The sequence below is a fragment of the Arctopsyche grandis genome, chromosome 1 (assembly GCF_051622035.1).
Source record: "Arctopsyche grandis isolate Sample6627 chromosome 1, ASM5162203v2, whole genome shotgun sequence".
Classification (NCBI taxonomy): Eukaryota; Metazoa; Arthropoda; class Insecta; order Trichoptera; family Hydropsychidae; genus Arctopsyche; species Arctopsyche grandis.
The window spans coordinates 33,707,028-33,733,767 of NC_135355.1; the positions used below are offsets into that span (position 1 = coordinate 33,707,028).

Consider the following 26,740-nt stretch of genomic DNA (forward strand, 5'->3'; position numbering starts at 1 on the left):
CGTTCTGCTTGGCTTGTTGGGGCGGAATATGCTTGAATGTTTGGCGTCGTTCCACTCGATTTAGTTTAATGGCTGCAGGTGTTCTTCGACTTGAGATGACGTCAATGGTTGAGCGTGAGAAATGTATTCTCCGTCGCAGTAGATGTTTTGATGACGGTGACGAGATTCCTACAATGGTTTTATTATAGTAACATAAAATAAATAACAAAAAATGTCCAATAAAATAAAGTTATAAATAAAATAAAACTTCAGTGCATGTAAAAGGTGCATAAACTGATTGCGTACCAATGCCTACCACTTTTGGGCAATCCCAACTTCCCCGCTAGTTAAACCCCCCGCTCCCCTCAGTAAGTGGTGACAAGATCTCCGACCAAAAATGTATTGTAAGGTTCATCTAGGTTATTCTATATCAATGATCACGACACTCAGAATTGAGCAAACGAAAAAATAGAAAATAGACGTGTAGGAATACTTGAATAAAGCACAACGAGTAGCCCGAAAAGATTAAACAAGCCTAATCTAAGCATTCGCGTAAATGGCGACGTAGCATTCTCGCAGAAATCAATGCAAAGCATGTTTCGCACGGTGCGGTTACCAGCAGTGTTGAATGCGAATGACGTTTCACCATTGGCATCGTGTGTGGTGGTAGTGGTGTTCGTGTCAGTGTAGTGCAGTTCAGCTGCAGAGAGCGATCGTTGCGGTCCGTCAGCTCTCGGATCCCGTTATTCAGCTCGCTCTCGTCACTTGGGTGTGGCCTTTCAAATAACCGACTGCGAATTGTAAATACCGAACGGCAAAATACATCTCGGTAAGAATTTGCGAAACTCTCATACTTTGGCTCTCGGCATTGCGACGCTACACATGTGTCATCCGATGATCCCCTTACAGGTTGTCATACTTCGGCTTGGAATTGTGATCATCGAACGTGTAATAACTCGAAAAAATCAATGCTACCAAACAACATCACATCGTGGCGATTTTATTTCCTTCGATATTGCACAAAAAATTCGCATGTAAAATAACCCACCCACTTTGAAAGGTTACTGTTCGTTAATAGAGTGTTATATTTTTATATTTGAAGTGGGGTATGCAAGTGCCCCAATTTTTACGTTTTTCGTAATAACTATGTGGTTTTCAAAGCTATACACCCTATATTTCTTGTATTCCTAGAATGAACTACAAGAAATTTATTTTAATAGATTTTGTATGATTTACAAAAGGGGTACATCGCGAAAAAATACATTTATACATTTCTACGTTCTAAAGTATGATTTAAAGGCGGTAGTGATAAGTCATATTTTTGACTGCTCGCTTGCTTATTCTTGTTGATCGATGAATCAATGCGAGAGAAAGAGATAGCTATTGTTTTCGTCGCTTTTGGCGCGTGGCTATTGAGTCATGCAGTCGCCTGTTGGCCTTACCTATGTGCGTTTGTATGTCGATGGTTGTCAGTTATTTTTTAATACAAAAATAGTCAAAAACATGCTATAGGACTAAAACTTCTTTATGTTGATGTATAAAATGATTAATAAGATATATATTGAACCCAATTGTATTATTAAGGCAATATATTATATTATTAGACGCAATGCACTGAATATTTTTATTTTTTTATTTATTTTATTTATACTGCTAATTATTACTATTAGTAAAAATGGTAATATTAATAATAAATATTATTTAACTTGCCCAATTAAAAACGGATTGAATTTCATTAATAAACTTTCACTACATGACATATTATTTAAAAACTCTTTTCAGGATTCAGAAAAATTCCATCTGACTTGCATTACTGACTTAAAAGTACATAGCCAGCAGTTTGGCTTAGTGGTAGCGTATATATTTAGCATCACTGAGGTCAAAGGTTCGAGTCCTCGCCACTGCTGGTTAGATTTGGGGGTTTTGTGACTCCAAATCGATCGTTTCTCTATCAGAGTTTGCCAATTTTATCTGATCATTGCTGAAACGGTTCCTGAAAATTGGTATTAGATCTAATCCTGTTGTCACAAAATCTGCCTGTGTATAATTTGTAATAATTATACACAGTAATCTGAAATCTATAGATATCTCTATCGACATCTCTATAATTTCGTATTTATTGTATGTACAAAAATTGTATACAAAAAAATTCTAAAAATTATCCATAGATGTCACTATGATTATTATTTCTGATTAATTGTTATATGCTATATATTCTGATTGTATATGTATGTATTACTGTATTTCTGATTTCTGATTGTTTATGTATTCTGTATTTCGTTAACGTACACCCGTCGCATTGTAGCAAATCTGTAATGGCGAGTGTGTATTGATTTGTGACAATAAAAATAAAAATAAAAAATATCTACTTGACTTAAAAGTATCTACTCTTAACAAAAATGCAATACGCACTATTTTGCACTAACATCCAAAACATGTGTTTGAAAACGGTTTGTGTCCAATTCAGGATACTTTTCAATACATCTGGTCACCTTATTCAAATAGCTACTGATACAATGATGATTGTCTATTTTATACATTATTTATCTCGTTAGTATTTATCTTATTATAATATTAGTGTATACAGCATAATAGCAATAAAATTTTAAAAACCAATTTACAAGCATTAAAGAATGAATTCATTCCGAAGGTAATACCACATAGTTAAAGCAAAAATTTCATGCAGAAAGCCTTATAATGGTAAAAATACACTGAAAAGTGCAGCATATGAGATACTCGTGGTTTCCGGTTGTGATGGGCGTATTTTTGGTGGTTTTTTTTACATGTGCAAAATTATCTGGAAAAAAACATGTACCGCGTACCACAGGGTTGTATGAAAATAAGTATGGAACGATGTTTTTTCAGCATAACGAGATTAACGAGATAGTAAACGGAATACATGGGTAGGTGATATAATGGAGAGAGTAAAGAGATTGGCAATAAATGGACGAAATAATTACTCGAATAGTACCTGGGAGATTGTAAAAGGGTTCGAGGAAGATGTGTAGATGAAATTCGAAGTATGAGAATTGCGCAAAACAGAGACTCATGGAAGCGTGTTAGAGAGGCCTCCATTTAGCAATGATGGCAATTGGCTGTAAATGATGATGATGATGATTAATAGCAAATTTAGCCCATATTTTTTTAGTACACATTTTTATTAGGAATTTTATTGTTTTTCAGCAAAGATGTCCGATCGAAAGGCCGAGTTGGAGCGCAAGAAGGCGAAGCTTCAAGCGCTCCGAGAAGAAAAGGACCGTAGACGGCGTGAAAAGGAACAAAAGGATGTGGAGGAAGCAACTGTATATACATATTCAAATATATTTTATTATTAACCCTTTGAATGCTGACCAACGCCGATCGGTGTTTTGCCAACGAGTCCATGGGCGTTGATAAAATAAACAAGAATACTAACCGCTAAGCCTTTCCAGGTAGCATTTAAAAAAAAATGCATCAAACATGGGTCGTGTAATCCGTGTCAATGTTTATAAAGACTGGTTTATACTGGAACTTTTGAATTTATAACCATAGTAGAATTGCTGATGGAAATCCTTAGGTGCTGAGTATTTTAGATTGTGAGCATTACATTTTAACACTTTGCCCGCGGCAATAAATATGGCGAACAAGGCCTGTACTCGGCACCTTTTTCGCGAATTTGGCAATCGAGTTTTCGACCTTAACCCTTTGCCCGCGTCACCAAATTTAGCGAACATGCCCTGTACGCGGCTGCTTTTTTCGGATTTTGCTATCGCGTTTTCGACTATAAATATAGCTTGTAATATTTTTTTTAATTTTACAACCTATATTTATTTTTTTGACTACTGCCATCTATTGAATTTGGTTAAGTATACATTTAGTAATATTTTCAACCAAGTTATAAAATTTTAACACAATAGACGGCTCTTATACAGGTTGGAACTTCCAAGACATCTATGCGTGTCTCGCGCGCTGAGGGCATGTTCGCTAGGACATGTATAGTAGTCGTACGCGGTGGAAAGGTTAAATACAGATTTTAATATTTACTCAAGTAACCAAATATGTTAATATTAACACATAAAGTATTATTTTAAACAATAAAATACATAATATATCTCGTAGTTTTGGATTAATTGTCAAATAATCATTCTTCATAATTGTATGAAGACGTGACGTCACATAAACGAGGTTTCAGTATGGTTCCACAAAAAACTAATTTTTTGACTGGTATATATATTCATTTCAACAAATTGAATAGATGGCATTCAACTCTCAGTAATATATTCAACCAATTTTGAACCTTAAAACAGTTGAAGTAGGCGCATATAAGGCTCAAAATCCCGTGCAAAGTTCAGAAATTCTATGGAAGACAGCCGCGCTACAGACTTGTCGCCCAAAGCTTCCATAGAAGACGGCCGCGGGCAAACGGTTACCAACAATGAAGAAGATGGAACTAGTTTTGGAGAAATACATTCATTAATAGACTTCTTTTGTTTATTTTATATTGTTCCAAGATATATTAGAGAGTCTAAACACACCTTTACAAAACTCGAAATCCTCGGCGGTAGTTATCTTGGGTTTGTTCGGATGAGCTACAATTTTTATACCTGCTTTCTATTGGATTTCTAAATAATTCTAGTTGGAAATGTTGGCGAAATTTTCAGCGTGGCGGGCTTTCAACAGAAAAGACGTCAGCACTCAAAGGGCTAAATCGCATTTATGTAGACTTTCATAAATTATCATTGTTCAATATATATTGATAGTTACGAGCCGCTGGCGGTGTCGGAGGTGAAAGTCGAAGGGATTTGGACGAGATGCTGTCGTCCCTCGGAGTGGCTCCCGTTCACGAAGTTCTCTCATCTTTGTCGTCGTTGGCTTCCCTGACTCCCACTCCTCCGGCCACTGCCTCGCCCGACACCAGTCTGCAAGTTTCCCAGCAAGGGTACGGTGAAACGATCGGTCGATCGATTTCGTCGCTAAACTGGGGGAATGTTGACAGTCGGATTGCTCTTTCAGGGTTGCAAGACGCGTCATGCCACTGCTGAGCGTTGTGTCGGTTCAGTCTACGAACATAGCGCCGAAGGAATCCGTAACATACACAAAACAAACTCAAACTGCAAACGCTAGCGGACATGACCGGGACGGTGAGCATAATTTTATTCGTTTGAAATATACACAGTTTTTATTTATTTATTATTTTAGCTTATTTGATTTCATTTGAATTTCATTTTGCATTTTTTTTTTTTTATTCCTTTCGATTTTATAATTTTGCGTGTTTTGGCCAAAAGGCACGGTAATTTCTGTGTGAATTTATTGGCTATCTTCAAAATTTAAAAAATTTTTTTGTTTTATTCAAAATTACTTGCTTTCGTAGAATAATATTCACACTCAGGGTGATAGCTTGTTTAAGGATTAAGTTTGATTGGATGTAGTTGTGCAAGAAGGGTCCAAACTATGTGAGTAGTATTTTAACAGGATTTTAATGAATCTTTTGTGAATAATACGAAAGCAAACTTATATTGTTCAATAAAAAAGGTTCTTTTTTATTGGATCTTTTTTGTAGAAATACATGTCTTGTTTGTTTTGGTACTTGATTTGCTTAAACTTTTGCTCCAATGTAAACTTTGCCTCCGAATGGAACAAGTTAAAACGGTGCAAAAGATTTAATGTGACTTAAGAATCATCGCAGAACAGTTTTTTTTTAAACTTTCTTGACCTTGAAAGTGCAAATATTATTGTGGTAGTCTTCTGTATTTTCTCTCAATTTTTACAAAGTGGCAGTTATTTCAATTATAACATTGAATTTAATCTGAACAACGAGCCTTCCTTTTTGAGCACTTTTTCATAAGGTTTACATATAGTTTAATATTTTACTTTTTTACCGTGATTTCCCAGTATCAAATAACAATTTTCGTTTTGTCGAAATTCATTTAGACGTTTACAATTTCTTTTGATTGCATGTTTTTAATATTCTTATTTATTTCTTTCTTTTGCTTTTTTTTTCATTAGTCGATAAAATAAACAATCGTAGATAATTATGGTTTTGTAGTATAAATACTAATGATTGTTTACAATATTCTCTATGATGGGTTTGTGTATTATTAACATTTATTTATTCGTAATACATAGGTCTTCGAATGTTGTATTTAACATTTGGGAAAAAAATAATATTTTCTCTGTTATAAAATATTTATATCTGAAATGAACAGAAGTTTCAATGACAATGTATATATACATTTTATAACGTTTAAAAATGATGTATTTGTAATTAATCATAACTTAATTGTATAACGAAGGGTGATTGTTGAAATATCAAATTCAAAATGGAATGCAATTTTATAATTTGCTCGATAGTAACAGTTTACTTCACAAAGTTTAATATGTGAATTAAATTAAGCTTAATACTTGCCAATTCTGATAATAAAACACCGACTCAGTTTTTCTGAATTACGACATGATGGGGGGGGACACTTTTCGGCATTTTTGAAGTCGAACAATCATTTATCAGCAACTGAGTAACAAAAACAATCAACGGAACGGAGACTATTCAATCTATACTAAATTCGACCCACTGAATTCGAATATAACTCAATTTTAAATCATTTACCGCTTGAATTAGTTACTTAATACCAATATTATTTATTTTGGTAAGTATTAATACCAATACTTATTTATTTTAGAAAATTTACAGTTTTAATAAAATATAAATAATAATAAAATATAATTATAATATTATATATTTATAAATAATAATAAAATATAAATAATAATAATATATAATTATTTAAAAGATAAACCATTTATAAAAATGTTCACATATATGTATGTGTGTATGTATATATAAAAAAAAGAAACCTGATTGTAAGAGTTTTGTAAAAAATTTAGATATTAATAAAAATAGCAAAAAAAAAAGAATAACTAATAATAACTATATATAATAATAATAATATTGATAACAATAGAACTAATGATAGCAGTAAAAAAAAATAATTATGTTGATCAAAATTATAATAATAATCAAAAAAGGATTATAATTCAATATTTATGCAAAATAATTTAAAAAATAAAACAACACATAAGAGTAAGTAAAATAATTAGAAAAAGTAATAAAAATTCGCAGTTCAAAGTCGCAGTCATTATATATTAAAAAATAAATCTGCAATAATCATTCTAGCTTGGTTTGGGTTAACATTACAAACATCGAAATCATAAGTAGCACTACGGAGTGATCGTAGATAACGTAATGACCCCTTTGCCCGCGGCAATAAATATAGCAAACAGTCCCTGTACGCGGCACCTTTTTCGCGAATTTGGCAATCGAGTTTTCGACCTTAAATACAGATTTTATTATTTACTCAAGTAACCAGATATGTTAATTAACACAAAGTATTATTTTAAACAATAAAATACATTATATATCTCGTAGTTTTGGCTTAATTATCTCATAATCATTCTTCATACAATTGAGACGTATCGTCGCCATTGTTCAACAGACGTGACGTCACATAAACGAGGTTTCAGTATGGTTCCGCAAAAAACTAATTTTGACTGGTATATATTCATTTTAAGCAAATTGAATAGATAGCATTCAACTCTCAGTAATGTATTTAACCAATTTTGAACCTTAAAACAGTTGAAATAGGCGCAAATAAGGCTCAAAATCCCGTGCAAAGTTCAGAAATTCTATGAAAGACAGCCGCGCTACAGACTTGTCGCGCAAAGCTTCCATAGAAGACGGCCGCGGGCAAACGGTTAATACTTTTAAACCTAGTGAAATATAAAAATAAAGAGAGGAAACCAATAAAAATCATTGTCATATTCGAACTCAATGGGCCAAACTTAGAAAAGATTGATAAGTCTCCGCTCCGGTAAGTAAAAAACGTGATTCGCAAATGTGTAATTCGCAAATGCAAATCTCATCGCAATTAGAATATATTTGGACCTGAACCGGTATATTTGATCTTATTAAATTCCGAGCTGTATTTTCAGCAAAATCAAATAAAAAGTGTCCTTCAAAATTGTATAAATCGTGCATAGTACATATATTCAATTAGATTTATAATATCATATGTATTTCAATATAAAAAATTGCCATTCTATTTTGACTATGATATTTCTGTGTCGGTCATAATTATATTCAACACTGTCGATGAAAGCTATTTTGCATTTTCATTGATATATCAACTATCGCCCAAATCAAATCTACTTTATTATTAACATATTGTGTGTATATTGATTTAAATAACTCCTAGTTATGATTAGTTTATTAATTGTAAAGTAAATTTTGGATTTGGGCGATTGTGTGTGTTGATGTTTTTATGCTACCCTAACCAAAGGCTGCTCTTCCAATGCCTCACCACTTGCAGGATACATGGAGGATTGGTGGCGTCCCCGGAAAGGTATAAAATCAATACATATTGTGCACTATTGTGTATCACCTTTGCACTTTATTGAGGATTCACTTTTCCAAAACGCTATATTTGTCAAATCTGTTGATTTTTTTTTATCGTATTCTCTTATTGGCTTATAGACACACTTGGATATTTTATTTAAGAGCGTAAATTCTGTAAATCTGTTCATTTTTCCTCGCATATCATCTCGGTTGTACAGTTCATACTTTGCCTTGTCGAATTTTTATAGTGTTTGATGATTTTGATTATTATATTTATGCTTCAGCACAAGTCCAGTCGCAAAATTTAAATTGAATGAAAAAATTGAGCACTTTATTATCTCACTTACAAATATTGAAATAAGAAATGAATTCGATTTTAATTTCAAAAAATATATCATTATTGTTTTATAGTACATATTTAGTCTCAAATCGAAGGATTGTGATCAATCGATTCTTCCTGCATGTGCATGTTTCGTGTGTAAATATTTATAGTAAGTTGAAAACATGAAAATAAATGCACAATTAAGGTCTATTCACACCGGCACAGCACAGACACCGGCAACTGCACGAAAAATATTATTTAGTACGTTGTTGACGTAACAGCAGTAGTCGACGCGATCTATTCATATTATCCAGCAGTACTCGTCACCGAAACGTATCAAGTAGAACCGGTTTAATTTGGCCACTGTGGAAGTATTCGCGCATGAAGTTATATCATATTGGCGAGTGCACCCGTACTATCGAAAGTGCTGTTATATGCATTTGAATATTTTTGGAAACGTCATATTTTGATTCGATGATAAGACGCAAGTCATATTGCGCCGTATAGTCGCGCTCTGTAATGTATATGTAAGCCGATTTTGCCTTGCACTCGGCCAAAGCATGTCTTGATGTGTGCTGCTGTATAGTATGAATAGAAGTAGTCGTTTTCGTGCACTGCTGTGCCGTGCAGTGCTAGATAGTGTGAATAGACCTTTTTACTGTCATAGAACAATAACTGTTTTTGTACAAAAAATGTTTCTAGGTATTGTTAAAATTTCTTCCTTTTCATATAATTATTACATACATATATACTTTTGTAAATATACATAATGTGTAGTTTATATAAGAATTGATTATAAATCATAATTTCGATTTACTGGGAAGCAAAGTATCTGATGCAATTCAAGTATTTAAAAAAGAGGAAAAAATCAAAGGAAATTAGATGCTACTTTAGCATGCGGTCTACCTTAGCATGCGATCTACCTTTGAATCGCAGTCGACTATTATTTTCTATTTGTATCGTAGCAACGAAATGTTTATTACAATTTTTGTTTTTTCCGCCCTATAATGTTGTCGAAGCATTTCTATCAAAATATCATCAGCAGATACATACATATCTCTTAACCAAATCTTAACTTAACCTAATCTATCCTGACTATCTGAATAGGGCCAACCTTAACTTAACCTAATCTATCCTGACCCTTAAATAAATAGGTGTTGGCTGCTAAGATACGTTTTTTTTTTTTGTGAAAATATTGATGAAATAAAACTAAAAAAATATATATATCTTAAAAGCCAACACCTATTTATTTAAGGGTCAGGATAGGTTAGGTTAAGTTAAGTTCTTAGGGTCGGTATTATTCAGTCTCAGTGTCACACGCGAGAACTTACATAGACAGTGAGATCGCATATGAAAGTAGAAGCGTAAAGGTAGATCGCATACTTTAGTTTTTAAACACGGAAATATTAAATTTTAATATTCATCATTTAATTTATTTTTCATACTTCAAACAAATGTAAAGTTGTCATCGCGCTGAAAATTTAAATCAAATCCACAAGTCAATATTATATATACACACGATAATACATATAATGTACTAGTTGTTTTACCCGGCTTCGCTCGGTATTTGTAATATAAACAGCTTAAACATGGCAAAACAATCTAATAGGAAACATTAATTTGTTTTTTTATTAAATTTATTTGAATCGAAAAAAATAATATTCGACGATATCGATGTCGTCGTCATAGAAAATTTGATTTGTTTTTAGATGCTCCCAACAAAACTTTAAACCTTACATACATACATACATACATACATACAAAGTCTCTTTTGAAACGATATATTAGATATTACGTTTACATGTATATATTATATATATATAAATCTTCGTTTGTCACCATTCCTTGTCATAACAATCCTGAAATACTATACCATACAATTGGAAAATACAGAGCCGTAGCTAGGGCAAAAATTTTCATTGCCCCCCCCCACCCCTCTGATTATTTTTGAATACGTCAATTAAGTAAAATTTTCGACAGATTTTCATGGCAGCAATAATCGAATATAATGAGTTCGAAAAGTCACTAAAAGTGATATTGCATATATATATTATATACGTACATATGTAAAGCTATTTTTAGTTTAAATGATAAATTTAAAAAAATTGAAAATTCATAGATATTGACAACGTTTCAAGTAAACTTAAGCATATTATTATGCATAGTGTGGAATATTACTACGTTTTGCCCCCCCCCCAGTCTTTCGCCTGGGTTTATCTGCCCCCCTTAACAATCTTGCACTCAGCGTCACCTGCCCCCCCAGTCTTTCGCCTGGTTTTATCTGCCCCCCTTAACAATCTTGCACTCAGCGTCACCTGCCCCCCCAGTCTTTCGCCTGGTTTTATCTGCCCCCCTTAACAATCTTGCACTCAGCGTCACCTGCCCCCCCAGTCTTTCGCCCGGATTCATGTACCCACCCCTAATCTTGCGCCCGGGGTTCATCTGCCCTCCCCAGTTTTGCGCCTGGGGTCATCTACCCCCCCCCCCTACGCTACGGCCCTGGAAAAATGATTTGTACTACTTATACTACAATTTTTATCTACAGCATTGTCTTTTATTGCAAATATTAATTTTTATTTACATATATACATACATAGATCTATCGTCGATTGGGTGATTGAATTTTTTGATTGACAGTATTTTTAGTTGAAATTGAAATGGTCAAATTAAAAAAATAAATTATCTGTAATTTTTAATATACATATATTACATACATACATATATTTTGACATTTCTTCAAATTTATCTAAGTTTTGTTTTTCCTTTCATTTCCTCTAGCTCACGCAACAGACTACTACGGTAAGTTGTTTGTACTTTGTGTTAATCAATTAGCCTTTAATACAGTCATTGCTTAATTGTTAATAATAAGTGCATAAAGCCATTCAGACCTGTCATCGACAACACGATCCCAGGATATTATCAATCCTTCATCTCTTCTATTCCTTGTGTGACGTTATAGAATCGTCTCAGCGGTTGTTTTTTTTTTTTTTTTTTTTTTTTGTTAACATATGTACATATACAGTGTATGTATTTCACTAATAGGCTAGGGGTTGAGAAAATACTGAAAAACCGAAGCAATCCTTCCAGAGTTCTCCACCCGCTCTATACTGTTGTTTCGTCGACATGATCATTCATTTTTTTCCTATTTTTTCACTTCCATTGGTGTAAATTGATATTCTCAGTGTAAAAACTAACATTTCATAATGTACATCACTAACATCGAACATTTGTCTTATTTTGTCAATGATAATAATAAATAATAAAAATTCGTAAAAATAACTGAATTTCGCTTCAGTTTTTTTCAATACAAATTTCTCTTCATAGTTTGTTGAATTCTTAATTTAATTAAAGTAATTATTTCATTGACAAAAGAATTGAATATGGGTTTTTCTGGTGATTTGTAATATGTATTATATATATATTGTTATAAAATTGATTGTGTACATACATCATTTCCTTTGCTTTTCAAGTTCTTGTTTATGGAATGGCGCAGGGTAACTTTTGAGGGACTTTGGTTCTTTCTAACTTTCTCCTCACTACCTTTTCCAATCCCGCTCTGCACATATCTCTCAATAAATTATACATTATATAAAATTTTTTATATAAATGTACTATAATATATCACAAATTTGAACAGTAATGTGCACAAAAATGCATTAGTCTTTACTTATTTCTATATATTTTATATCTTCATATATTATACTTGAAAGAAAAAGATTTTGTATTTAAAATAAATATGATTAGATTTAAATTTTTGAATTGAAATGAAACTGGGAATCATTGTAAATCGAGTCTGAAATGGAATTTGCGTATATATATGTAATTTATATGTATGTTGACATCATACTTACTTGATTTTATTTTTCCTCTCCCTTTTCAAGATGAGTACAATTTAAACCCGGGTTTAGAGTGGGAAGACGAGTTCACAGGTAGGTCTTTATATTGACACATTCCCATCATTTGGGCTTCTCACCACCATTTTTAACAAATCAATATTAATGCATGAGAATTTTTGTTTTCATGAATAGAATTGATTAAAAAAAAATATATATATTAGAATAAAAACGCGTCATGTGCAGTACAGTTGGATCGATTACAATTTTTTTTACTAAAATTTAAAGTCTGTTTGATAATCATTGAAAAGTATTCTCACTCGTCTGATTAATTATATTTGGTCGAACTGATACTGCAGATATATTAAACATATTTTAAATATGTCGTGAAATATTTAAAGATAACTCTAGGAGCATGTCATTTAGTTGTATATCGAAACTTTTACGTATTGTAGATTTTGCTTGTTTTTATTTATCCTTTGCTTTAGTGCCTGCGTACATTATAAATTTAGTATTAATTGTTGTGTATGTGTATGTGAGTGTATACGCACACACGTATGCTGATACATTTTTTTTTTATATTATACATACACAAATTTGTATCCACAATCATGTGGAGAGCTCAGGAAGTTGTCGGTAATTGATTATTATTCATTTTTTTGCGCACAATTTTTATTTATTTATATGTGCACCTTGTTATGATTTGGTAACTGCTTCTAAAGATTGTTTAGTGCTAATTTAACGATTTTTTTAGTTTTAATATCTTTTCATTGGTTATTCCTATTTTTTCAAATCTCTATACTTTTTTTTTATATTACTTTTAAGTTTTCCTCTTATTATTATTTTTTTTTATTTAAATCTTACTCCCACCTTATATTCCCGTTTAAGTAAACATTCATGCAATATGATTTGGCTTTATTTATGCACAATTTTATTAGTGTCAGGTAGCGTTATTTTTTTTTTTTTTTGTTATTATTTTGATCAATGCTTGCTCTAAATAGTACGTCGTTTTTTTATTTATATTTTATTTATTTAAAAAAAAATAAGAGTTCAATTCAGTTAGTTTAGCTTATTTAGATATGAAGTTACATATGTAGGTTAGCGAAAGCTCATTGTCTTTAGTTTTGTATATGATTAAAAATTTTTGTTTTTTTTTTGGGTGTAGAATGTTGGTTAAATGAAAAGAATCTATGATATATTAAAAGTTTGATTTTTTTTTTCGATTACTTGAACATTGAACATAGCATGTTTTACATTACTAAAGTATATACATACATATATTTAAATCAAATATACATAGTTGAGCTTTTGAATAGCGATAGGTCATGAATAGGATAGTTAGGTATACTTGTTTCGTATGGGGCCATCTTATTCACCACCTCAGTCTTAACGTTCGACGATATTGGCGGGGTGCGGAACCAAGGTGAGGAGGAGGAGCATAGTCTTGACGGTCCCGGAGGAGGCGCCGGCGGCGGAGGCGGCTTCCACTCTCGGCTACCACCTGGGATTCTGCCGCACGGTCTTCCTCAAGTCAAAGAAGTACAACCTGCTGTCACTCAGATGGAAAAAGAGCTTAAGAAAGAGGAAGAAAAGAAAGAAGGTATGAAACTTATAAAACACTCGTTATAAAATTTAATTTACATTAGCAGAACAACTGCACGTAAACAGCAGTACGAAAAATATTCTTTAGTACATTCTATAGTATTCCGTAATATGTACTTGGCGTATATGTAACAGCAGTAACCGACACCATCCATTCATATTATACAGCAGCAGTGGTGGCTCGTCAATATGGGCTGCGGGGGCTACAGCCTCCCAGTATAGTACAAATACATGCTATTTTTGCAGTCCATATGGGTTGCAGGGCTGCAGATCTCCCAGTATAGTACATATGCATGATATTTTTGTCTGCATTTGATCACCGGTATGGTCAACAATCTACTACAGCCCGATTAATCTCTGTAGCTCCCTCTTTATGAATTCTCACGAGCCGCCACTCTACAGCAGTACATGTTACGTATCAAACATGAAAGTACTGCCTTGAACATATGAATATTTTCAGAAACGTCAAACAATATTCTATGACGCAAGCAATATAGCAAGCAAGCTCTGTAATGTATGTATATGTAAGTCGATTTTATCTTGCACTAGGCCAAAACTTGTCTGAAAATACGCTGCTGTATAGTATGAATAGAAGTAGTCTTTTCCGTGCACCGTTGTGCCGAGCTGTTGACGTGCAGTGCTGACCTAAATAAATTAATAGACCTTAAAGGTCTATTTATATTATCCAGCACCCGACAGAACGGCAACTACACGTAAACAGCATTATGAAAAATATTCTATAGTACGTTCTATATGGAAACATTCATATGTTCCGTAGTATGTCCGTGGCGTACTCATAACAGCTGTGGCTGACACGATCTATTCATATTATACAGCAGTAAACGTCACCACAACGTATCAATCAAAACCGGTTTTCATTGGTCACAGTGGAAATATTTACGCACGACTTGACGTCATTGTGGCGAGTGCACCCGTGTTATTGAAAATGCTGTTATGCGCATATGTATGTTTTCGGAAACGTTATATTGTGACAATACTGACAATATTGCGCCATATTGTCACGCTCTGTAATGTATATGTAAGCCGATTTTGCCTTGCACTCGTCCAAAACAATTATGAACGTGCTGACAAAAGGCGGTGCTGTATAGTATGAATAGAAATAGTCTTCTCCGTGCAGTGCTGTGCTGAGCTGTTAACGTGCAGAACTGGATTGCAGTCATATAACATCAATACATTTGTTTTTATAAAAATTGCAGTCAGAGAACTGAGTGAAGATGAAAAGCAAATGATAGTACTCTCGGCCGACTTCCAAAAGTTTGTTTCGCGAGCTGGAAAAGTAATGGAAAGAGCCCTCGCCGAATCTATAGATATATACGCCGACTATATCGGCGGTGAAGATACCGACGATGCTCGGTTAGTCCAAATTTATACATAAAAGTATCTTGTATAATATATAGTTCGGGCTTTCGAATCTACATATGCGTGTATAATCATTTCAGGGACGATAAAGGTGATGCTCGTTTGTCGCTGAATCGCACTTTCTTTTGCGAGCGTTGGTCGCGTGGACGCTGTGCCACATCTTTGGACTGGAGTGCACATCATCCGGAATTATTGTTAGCTAGTTACCACAATAGCGAGGATGCCCCGCACGATCCTGACGGTGTATGTCTTGTTTGGAATACCAAATTCAAGAAATCTACCCCAGAAGACGTCTTCCATTGCCAGTCGCCTGTGATGAGTGCTACTTTTGCTAGGTAGAATATATGTTATATGAATGTTTGTTTAGATGGTGTTAAGTGTTGTGTTGTGATTTAATGAATGTTTTTTTTTTTTAGGTTTCATCCCAATTTAATACTCGGTGGGACTTATTCCGGTCAAATAGTGCTGTGGGATAATCGAGTTCAGAAACGGACACCCGTTCAAAGGACGCCGCTTTCGTCACAAGCTCATACTGTAATTATTGTTCAAATCACTACATCCAGAAAAACTAATAGGTATAATGTATTTATGTATATTCTTTCTACATGTTGTATTTATCTTTCAGCATCCAGTCTATTGTCTCAATGTTGTCGGAACTCAAAACGCTCACAATTTAATATCCGTATCGACCGACGGTAGATTGTGCTCCTGGTCTTTAGATATGCTGTCACAACCTCAAGAAACCCTCGAATTACAGCATAGACAGAGCAAAGCGATAGCCGTCACATGTATGGCATTCCCACAGTGCGATGTTAATAATTTTGTTCTCGGAAGCGAAGAAGGAAGTGTATATTCAGGTACTGAATGCAAAATTTTCGAAAATTGTTTCATTTCAAGATTGTTTAAAATATGTTTTTTATTGAAACCATTTTAGGTTGTCGACACGGTACAAGAGCCGGAGTGACGGAGTCTTTCGACGCTCACGCTGGTCCAGTTACCGGTATTTCATGTCATTCCGCACCTGGTGGAATCGAATTTTCACACCTATTCCTTACATCTTCAATGGATTGGACATTGAAATTGTGGAGTCTTAAAGTGTGTAATTTTACTGAATGCTTTGAAAATAGTCACACGTGTGTTGTATATATGTATATGTTTTTGTTTTTAGGAAAATAAACCGTTATATTCTTTCGAAGACAGTGGCGATTATGTACTAGATGTTTGCTGGTCACCAGTTCATCCAGCTCTATTCGCTTGCGTCGACGGATCCGGTCGCCTCGATCTGTGGAATCTCAATCAAGATACAGAGGTTTGTAATATAAATGTTTTGGTTTTAAATTAGTATTATATTGTTGTGTAGGGGTGGGTTCAGGATCTAAATGAATGGCCAAAGTCGCTTCACAGCATTTATTGAATGATTCAGGAGGTCCACACCTAACCAGAGCTCGCTCCAGAATAATGTGATATAGCGTATGTACCTCCTTATAAAGGACAAGTTGCTCACCACAGCTTCCCTGATCCATTTACGTATGTATTGTTTAGGCACGTACAGGTTTATGTGAGTCTCGCGCTCTCGCCCGGGTTCTGGTAATTCTAGCGGGCACTTACTGAGGCCAATTCGGAGGTCTCCATTGTTCCTCGAATGCACTTAGACAGCGGATAATCTCTCTCGTGTTCCTACGTTATAATATTTTTATTTTTTTTAGGTGCCAGCTGCAAGTGTTCAAGTTGACGGTGGTGTAGCTCTCAATAGAGCTAGTTGGACTCCGAACGGTCAGCATATTACAGTCGGTGATGACACTGGAAAGATTTGGGTGTACGATGTAGCCGAGGTATTGAAATTAGCATCTGTATGTTTGTTTGCTTTTAATTGTGTATTTATTTGATTTTTTTTAACTTTCAGCATTTAGCCACACCTCGACATGATGATTGGAATAAGTTTGTATATACGATGCAAGAATTGAAAAATAATCAAGCCGACGATGAAATGGATAAACTTAACCTGTCGGCTACCTCCGGTCCGAGCTCTCTTTCGAGCATGTCATCTTTGACGTCGAATCCGTTACGCTAAAAGCAATGCATTTATTTCAGATGAGAAAAGTAATACTTACCCTCGCTTTTTAGTACAACATCTAACAACACAATTTACATTGTGGTAGAGAATTTTCGCATATATAATATCTTTACAAATATAATTATATGTATATTTATTTGTTACTCGGAAGCGCTATGGAAAGATCTTTGCTAACACTGTTAAACTGAAAATGTGATACGTATTTATACAACATAAGTTAATACTTATGCAAGTTTGTAGATGTTTAGTGGTGTATGCTTTATGTGTATTTATAATATCAAATAATTTGTCATCTAAAAAGTATTTATAAACGTAGTTTTTATTTAACGTTATGGTATTTATAAAGCAGCTTCAGTTTAATCTAGACAATAGAACAATATACAAGTCATGCACTTAAAAATATAATTACTTTAAAATATTGTTTTTTTTTTTAATAATAAATTTTAGTATTAATACATATTATACTTTATTTTCTTCTATCCACGGTATGAATGAATTCGTTCTTGTATATACATCCGGATAACCTACACCACACGGCACTCCCCAAGATACAATTCCTGCAACTCTTCCTTGAAATAGCAGCGAACTTCCAGAATCTCCCTGTAAATTAAGATTTAATAATATACACATTGCATTTTAACGATTAATAGTGCATATATGTATTTATTAAAAACAAAAACATACAGTATTAGAATATTTTTTCAAAACTTTAACACTGAAAAAGTTTCTACATATTTATTTGCCCATTATATATTAGCCCCGACCACAGCAGATACTACAGGTTGCCCAAAGCGACACCTATGATCAAACTTTTACCAAGTACCATCATTACACATAATGATTATACACAAAATATGGGTTGAAAATACTGTGCAACAACCCTTGCTACGCCTCTTACACTGCGGAAGCCGCTACAGTAGCTTCGTCATATGTAGATATTCCTCTTTCCAATTCATCGAGCAAAACAACTAGTTGACTGCAGTGCACCTCAATATTGTTGCTGCTTCATTCAATTCAACCGGGAAAGTCGATTTTCCCGACATTACATATATCGTCATCATCATCTCCCAGTCTTGCAAAATTGGTGACAGGGATACGTTTGTTCGTTCTTCCAGGTGCGTTCGTTCTGTGGTGGGGGTCAAATGGAACAGAATGGCTAACCTGGGATGTCTTATAGTTGTGGTGAAGTTCCTGATTATAATCCTCGTCTCGTCTATAGCTGCCGCACAGCTGTCGTGAAGCTGGCTCTCGGGTCACCAGGTCGGTCTTCCAGCGGCTGATGCTTCTAAGGCTTCCTAGAGCGCTTGGCTACCACGGAAAGGTTAACCGGCACGAGGTTAGGAAGCTGCGTGGAGATACAGGTGACGAACTGTTGGAACTCAGGGGAGGGAGTGATGATACACTCAACCGTCCCGCGGTTCTTCAACAAGATGGCTGATCTCTGGGCTCGTTCGCGAGGGAAACGGCTCGGGAGAGATCGAGGGGGGGGTACGCCTGTACCTGTGGACGACCGAAATGCGAATGAATGAGACAGGTCTTGTCTCCTTTCCCGCGGCAGGATGGCACTGAGTGTGGCCACCCGAAATAAGGGCTAATGTTACCCTGATGGGACGGCTGGGAGAACGTCACGTTACAAGCACTAAATATTTTATTTAATCTTATTGAATAAACCTTTCACTATCACTTATTTTTAATACGACACTTATGTATATTATTTAAAAATGAAAACCTTTCAAATTAAGTTTTATGCGAATAAAATGACAATGTTTAATCATTTTTCCAAGTGAATTCTTGTCACGATTTTTTTTGATATTATCCACATTTCAAAAGGTATGTACGTAAATACATATATTTATAGTAAAAATATACACTTACAAAGCAGGCGCCTTCTCTGTCTACGGTGAGTGTACAAATCTGGCTTTCAAGAATTGGGAATATCCAATTCAAATATTCATAACACATCTCCATCGATATTGTTTGTAAATCAATGGTTTGAAGATCATTCGAGTTGCCTTGCAAAAACTATGTATATAAAAAATATATTTAAAACTTGTACAATTTATTCAAATAAATGATGAGGGGTTTCCGTAACTTACCTCTACGCTTCCCCAACCGTTCAACGTGACGGGCAATCCGTGTCCTAATTCTTCGGTGTACATTTCAATCGGATGCACTCTGTCATTGAATACGATCTCTGCATCGATGATGACTAAACCGACATCGTTGGTAAGTTTGTTTGGATCAAACGCGGGATGAATTCGAAAGCTGGAGACTTGGTATCGGATTCCGCCTGCATCTAAAGTGTTCGTGCCAACAACTGCAAATGTTCTGAAAGCTGCTAAGCTGAAATAATCGTAAGTATTTGAAACACTGATTGGAACATTAGAAAGATGATTGATTTGTTTAATAAAGAATACACATGTACCCGAATATGCAGTGAGATGCTGTCAATATGGTGTGAGGTGTGATGATGGATCCACCGCAAAAATGCTCATTGGTATTGTAGCGCAGTGTGGCTAGGTATGGTGCCGAACCATTTGGTGCATCAGATCCTCCAATTATGCGCTCATTCAATTTGAAAGGTTTTCCTAAAATTGAATTACAATTCAATAAAAATAATGGATTGTTAAAAAGTGTTTTTATTTTTTTATATTACCGTGACACGTAGCCAAAAGAAAAATAGCAATGTAACAAATATTCTTCAACATTTTGAAAGATTATAAGTGGAGATTTTCAGCTCTTGTCTATTTATTTGTTTTTACAATCAGATTCACCTTTAACTTTGGCCCGGTTCACCTTGAAATTGCAGTTCAACGGCATTTCCTTTTTGTTTAAATCAATGCATTCCACATAATATTTGTTTGATAATCTGTTCAAAAGATCAGTAATAATTTTAATATATTATGATAAGACTACCTTAATTTTGGTCCATTTCACCTTGAAATTGCAGTTCAACAGCATTTCCTTTTTGTTTAAATGAACGCATTCCATATAATATTTGTTTGATAATCTGTTATAAAGATCAGTCATAATTTCAATATACAGTACACTCTCGATTATCCGAGCTAATGCTGGGGAGGAAGGTGATGTATAATTGAAAAACATAGATAATCCGAATCATCAAATTTTGACTTGGTTTCGAATATAATATCACATTTACAACACAATTTTTTGTTTCATAATTTTAATACTCATTATTTATTAAGAAAAACGCTTATAGCAGATAAGTGGCCGTTAGTAGTTAGTACTAGTGTTGTAAAAATATAAATAAAATCTAGTCAACCAGCCAGAAGAAGCACTGAAGTTGTCTTCTAATCCTAATTTCTCATGGAAAAACTTGGCTGTTTCCGTACAACATTTGGTATTCCTTCTGCTCGTTTTTGATTAAACCATATGAGTTTAGTTGTATTCAATCTTCTTATGTTGACATTTTCATAATTTTTGGTTTTGAAGGACTTGCAGAACTATTAAAATTTCTCGCGAACGCCTCTAACTTATTTTTTTGTTTAACTATATCTCGAACAGGTATGTAAATATGAAATATTACAAACAAGAAATTTAACATGTCCTTTGTGAAACTAATTGCATATTGAATGAAATTAAGTCATTTATGAATGATTGGTTGAATGTATTAAAAAGATATTCTGTATATGTATGTACATTATAGATTTTACCGACATAATTGAGCATGCAACAGTTTTTTAGTATCCTTTTGGTAAGAATATTCTTAAAAAGTGAATGATGGATTTAAACCACTGCACAGGTCCATAAATAAAGCAAAGGAAATAAAAGTTTAAGTTCAAATATATATATATATATATATATATATATATATATATATATATATATATATATATATATATATATATATATATATATATATATATATATATATATATATTGATAAATATCTTATCATGGGCTCACTGTTCTATCCTGTCATTCAAAACAAAGTTGTTATCGTAGGTCAAATTGATTGAAAAAATAAATCATAAATGAAATTCGTTTTTACAAACCTCTTTTATGTTTCACTTATTAATTGAAATAGTGTGTCCGGAACTAGAAGTCGTGCTAGATCTGTTTGAGTGACTTAATGAAGGACTTATTGCCAATCAATACTGCAATACATAAATAGTAGTTGGAACACCATCGCATCAACATCACCTTTTTAAACAAAAAGTCAATTCAGTAAATAATAGTAAAATTATCAAAGGTTTATTTAAATAAAAATGCGCATTTTTTATATTTCTATGCATATAAAGTAAAATATTTTAAAGCAAACGTTGTTAAATTTGTTGTACAAGTGGTAATATCATTTTTCTCTAACACTGTATATAAATTTTTTATTCAGTTTGCCCAGGAAGAATCTTCAATTTGTTTATTCCTTTTATATGGATATTCACTTAAGAATTCGATTTAAATAATAAATACGTATATATGTAGTTATTTTGAAATAAAAATGCATGAAAAAAGTACGTTCTGAAAATCATCCTGGAATATAGTGATGGAATGATTTTCTAATTTGAAAAAAGTGGCAAAATGTCATTCATGCAGTCTCTTCAGTCACCGATCAAAGGATTAATTTTATACAAGGTGTTCTGAAGATAAATGCAAGACCCCAAGAGGACGATTTTTAGAAAAATTACACCAAAATCTCAACAGTTGCTAGTCAAGTTAAAAGTGATATGTGAATATATTTTTTTGTTTTTTGTTTTTCTATTGTTTATTCAATCTAATAAAAGCAAATATAAGCATCTGTCTCAACAAAAAAATACTAGACACGACAAGTTTTCAAAATTTTGCCAGGTAGGAGAAAACTGATTTTTTTTTGTAATTAAAAAAACTAAATTTAAGTCAACAGATCAAATCTTTTCAAAAACATGCCTGCTTATTGTTCTTTCTTTTGAAGTATCACTTATGCAGATATCTTGCCAATTATCAGGATTAGGGTATAAAAACCTAACTGGGGGAGCTCCGCCCTTGTCTCACTTCGTTGGTAAATTATAGTTTCATCTCTTGCTTCATGATTTGAAAAGCTTCTTATATTTTTCTGATCAGCTGTTATTTTTTAATTATATTTTTGTATGAATAATAAAATACGTAACTATTATTTAATTTTTGTCATTCTTCAATCGAGCAATTTTTTGAACAGCCCAAAAAGGTTGCTCTGTTATTTTGATGAAGTTAAAATATAAACTGAGATTATTTATAGAACGGCAAGTACCGTTCATGTAAAATTTTATTTTTATATTTAGTATTCATGTTGAGAATAGCTCCTAAAACTACTGATAATTTAATAAATATTTTTCAATCCTGGATGTTAAAATGTTTGTATGTGTTTGAGGAATGAGGAGGATGTATACAAAAAGTGGCAATTAAGTTACTTATAATTTTTATTAAATCACAAATACATACATATGTACATATGTATGTATGAATATTTTCAAGGTAAGTTATGTTACACTGAAAAAACAGTGTAGATTCTTAAGCTTTATTTGAATCGATCCAAGCTGTGAACGAACTAACTCGGGTGAAGACATCTGGGTATCCTATTGCACAAGGCATGCCCCATGATACGATGCCCACAACTTTTCCACCAGCTGTCAGGGGACCACCAGAATCTCCCTGAAAAACCATTACATTACATTTCAATCCAGGAAATATTCCACAATATAATAAATTCAACAAATAACTGATACTTACGTGGCAAGCACCTTCTCCAGCCTTGGTCAGAGTACATATTTGAGATTCAACAACTAGTCTCGAATGCGCTGACTTACATTGTTCGTAGGTTTGAGTCAAAAGACTGATGATTTGAAGATCATTAGGAGCCGTTCCTGGGTACTATAAAAATATAAAAAATAAAACATAAGTACATATATGTATATACATATGTAGTTAAAATATAATACGAGTCTATAATATAAAATTGTTACAGATGTAGTTCCCCATCCAGAAAGTACAACAGTAGCTCCTCCATCAGTGTAGTCTCGTCCTAGTTCAATTGCTTTTACTTTATCACCAAATTCGATATCTTGACTGAGAATTACTAATCCAATATCATTAATGATAAATGCAGGAATATAGTCTTCTTTAATTTTGAGAGATGTGGCTTGATATGTGGTGCCTCCAGCATTCAATGTATTTGTTCCAACCACAACGACAGTGTTTGATGCTGTACGCCTAATAGAAGCAAAGTCTTATTAAAATTATTATGTAAAAATAATATAGTAACTTATGATTTAATAACAATTACCCATTCAAACAGTGAGCAGCAGTCAAAATGGTCCTTGGTGAGATGATGGAACCACCACAGAAATGGGAATTGGATGACGAGCGAAGGGATACTTGATATGGAACAGCTCCATTACCTGCATTGGATCCACCGACCACTCTCCAGTCCCATTCGGACTCCACGGGTAAACCTGTAACAGTTAAAACTATCTTATGGTTATAAGTTTGAAAAGTATACTTTCCAGACGTAAAATTTATAGGATGTGACTATTTGTACATACGGTATCGACGAATTATTGGCTATTTGTACATACAGTACATAGTACATAAGAAGATTATAAGAATTAGGGTTGAAGATTAATAAATTATAAGATTAGAAATTTAAAGTCGCTTAAGAAACTTTTCCTTTGGCCGTTTCATATAACATAAAAGCGCAACATTTGACAGCGTAAGTAACGTTTGGTATAAACCTTTTAAAAGTCAGCAAAACTGTTCAAAAACCGTATTTTAGACTAAGATTCGATTCGATCTCACTTATTTGATGCTTCTTTGCACTGCTGCCATAATATTACAGGAAATTGTGGACGAATTATTGACTATTTGTAGGTACAGTACATATGAAACTTTTTCTTGACTTGATATTTTGGTTTTATATGCTTAGGAGTAAATTTTTTTGAGTTTATATGCTTAGGAGTAAATTTAGAAATCAAATATTACATACAATAATAAATCAAGTTTATTTGTTTCATAAAAGATCAAAAACGAATAAAAAACAATAAAAATCCTATGTTTGGTGATTTACACTTAAGTTTTAAAAAATAATGCCAGTTGTTAATTGTTGAAATTGCCAATGGACGGACACACAACGAATATTTCATCTGAAAAAAAAAAATCTTAGCAAAGGAAAAATTAAATCTTAGCAAAGTACATATTTATTTATCAATAATTCGTTGATACTGTATGTACAAATAGCCAAAAATTCGTCGATACTGTATGTACAAATAGCCAATAATTCGTCGATACTGTATGTACAAATAGCCAATAATTCGTCGATACTCTATGTACAAATAGCCAATAATTCGTCGATACTGTATATACAAATAGCCGCATCCAAATTTATAAGATAATGCTTACCGTGAATAGCACTGAAAAGTGCGAGCACAAAGAAGACCGTTGCTTTGAACATGTTGAACAATACCTCCGTTAAATTTGGAAGATCTATTTATTTCAGTTTAAATCTTAAGAATCTTAAGAATCTCAAGGTAGGTACTAAAGATAAATCACAATCGATTTATTTTGTTTCAAGAAAGTATATTTTTATCTTAGGTGATAACACTGTTCGACAAATTACGACTTTTTTTTTGTTTCAGAAACGAGATATGACTTTTCTTATAGATCTATGCCCAGTGAACACGAATCTGGTAATCAAAAATGTTGATTGGCTTGAGATTCGGAGGTATATGTGTTTTTTAAATCGCGCGATTTTTCTATATCTTGGTGTTGTTCGGTCGATGTCTCAAAATCTGTCAATTTTCTGTTCAAAATGAATATTGGAATCTATAGTTCGGTATTTTATCTTTTATTTGTAGTACTTTTCAGCTTTCAAATCTCTCTAAGTAGTCGTCCAGTTCAAATCAAAAGTCAATAGTACCTATTTTCACCTGGGATTTTTTCCCACTATTAATACTATTTCATATTGAGTATTTTCTATTGAAATGTTTATTGGGATAGTATTCTATTCGGCCACACTATTTTTTGTTTTCCTTTAAAATGGTTAATTGGAAGTAGTGCTTCCAATCCCGGAAGGTTGCTTCGGGCACCGGGATTGCGGTGCTAGGTATTTCCGATCCCGGGATCCCGGTGCTAGAGCCGGGATTTCAAATCTATAAGAAAAAAAAGTTCAATTGCATGTTTTCATATTTCAAAAACGTTCAATTGCATTTTGCAAACTCTGCCGATATTTCACGCAAAAAATACTCCCATATTGGCGTACTAATTTTGAGAGTTTGGCTACATTCTTTAAATTTTCGGTTCGCATCCATAAAACACATCCGAAAATGTAATAAAATAAAGTAAAAAACATCGCTTCGATTTATTGATTCGTTTTTTACAAATAGTTTGTACCGTATTTTCAATACAAATTGAACACAACTGTAGGAAAACTTACACAAGACTAAAGTTCTACTTCCGGCTTACGAATTCCGACCAAAACCTTATCAACTCTATGTTAGTACAAAAATAATACAAATATAAATTTTCAGCTAAATATGTATGTTCAGGGCGTGGAAAGAATCGTTGTCACAACATTTATGACTTTTTTAAGAGGAAAAAAATCCCGCTTCCAATTTATTATATTTAGTGATTTTTTTTTTTTTTTTTCATCACATTGATACAACAATTATACTTGAATTTTTACGCGACGAGCATACACGTTAAAGGGGTCGAAAAAAATAGTGGAAGAAAAAATTGAACAAGAGTACACTGTCACTTCTGGTTGACGGATGGTGATCAACTTTTATACATAACTTGGTAAAATTTCAGTTCAATAAATTAAAGGATTTCTTAGAAAAACATAAAAAACCTTGATTCTCTAAATTAAAAATACTACTTTCGGTTTAGGAAAAAATATTGGGGTATAATATTAATAATTTCTATTACAAGTAAGAAATTTCAGTCCGATTTGATGAGTTGTTTGGGAGATAATTTGAATCAAAAACTTAAAAAGAAAGAGGACGCCTATAAGGGGATGTACCTTTTCCGGTCAACTTAAAAATTTGAAAAAAAATTACGGTGTACCGATTAAAATTTCAATAACCAATACTAAGTTCCAGTTCAATAGGATGAACAGTGTTCAAAAAATCCCCAAAATACTCTGACACACAATAAACATACAGACGCTCACACATAAACACAGACACACACACATTTTTTCTAGATCACGAAAACGT

General features: G+C 33.4%; 3 protein-coding genes across 10 annotated transcripts; 1 reads left to right on the plus strand and 2 right to left on the minus strand.

Moving 5' to 3' along the window:
* Positions 1-615: 615 nt before the first annotated feature.
* On the plus strand, positions 616-18,014 carry sw (cytoplasmic dynein 1 intermediate chain short wing). Of its 7 annotated transcripts, XM_077436989.1 has the most exons (16): positions 663-808; positions 3,163-3,281; positions 4,719-4,897; positions 4,972-5,099; positions 8,292-8,354; positions 11,448-11,468; positions 12,551-12,598; positions 13,887-14,102; positions 15,322-15,478; positions 15,565-15,819; positions 15,901-16,018; positions 16,110-16,341; positions 16,419-16,579; positions 16,653-16,793; positions 17,191-17,316; positions 17,388-18,014. In XM_077436989.1, the coding sequence occupies exons 2-16, from the start codon at positions 3,168-3,170 to the stop codon at positions 17,553-17,555; spliced, it is 2,127 nt and encodes a 708-aa protein (XP_077293115.1). In that variant the 5' UTR covers positions 663-808; positions 3,163-3,167; the 3' UTR covers positions 17,556-18,014. The 7 variants fall into 7 exon arrangements, with proteins under 7 accessions (XP_077293141.1, XP_077293153.1, XP_077293149.1 ...); XM_077437005.1 differs by lacking the exon at positions 8,292-8,354 and having other exon boundaries at positions 627-808; positions 13,926-14,102; XM_077436999.1 differs by lacking the exon at positions 12,551-12,598 and having other exon boundaries at positions 8,322-8,354.
* Positions 18,015-18,017: 3 nt separating this feature from the next.
* LOC143917617 (chymotrypsin-1-like) lies at positions 18,018-20,266 on the minus strand. Its single transcript, XM_077439196.1, has 5 exons — positions 20,215-20,266; positions 19,984-20,146; positions 19,655-19,901; positions 19,434-19,580; positions 18,018-18,158 (listed from the first exon to the last, which is right to left on the minus strand). Exons 1-5 carry the CDS (start codon positions 20,264-20,266, stop codon positions 18,018-18,020), a joined length of 750 nt encoding a protein of 249 aa, XP_077295322.1.
* Positions 20,267-22,928: 2,662 nt separating this feature from the next.
* LOC143922364 (chymotrypsin-2-like) lies at positions 22,929-25,063 on the minus strand. Of its 2 annotated transcripts, none has more exons than XM_077445591.1 (5): positions 24,927-25,063; positions 23,815-23,998; positions 23,495-23,741; positions 23,262-23,402; positions 22,929-23,183 (listed from the first exon to the last, which is right to left on the minus strand). In XM_077445591.1, the coding sequence occupies exons 1-5, from the start codon at positions 24,976-24,978 to the stop codon at positions 23,043-23,045; spliced, it is 765 nt and encodes a 254-aa protein (XP_077301717.1). In that variant the 5' UTR covers positions 24,979-25,063; the 3' UTR covers positions 22,929-23,042. The 2 variants fall into 2 exon arrangements, with proteins under 2 accessions (XP_077301717.1, XP_077301725.1); XM_077445599.1 differs by having other exon boundaries at positions 22,935-23,183; positions 23,815-23,983; positions 24,927-25,021.
* Positions 25,064-26,740: the final 1,677 nt, after the last annotated feature.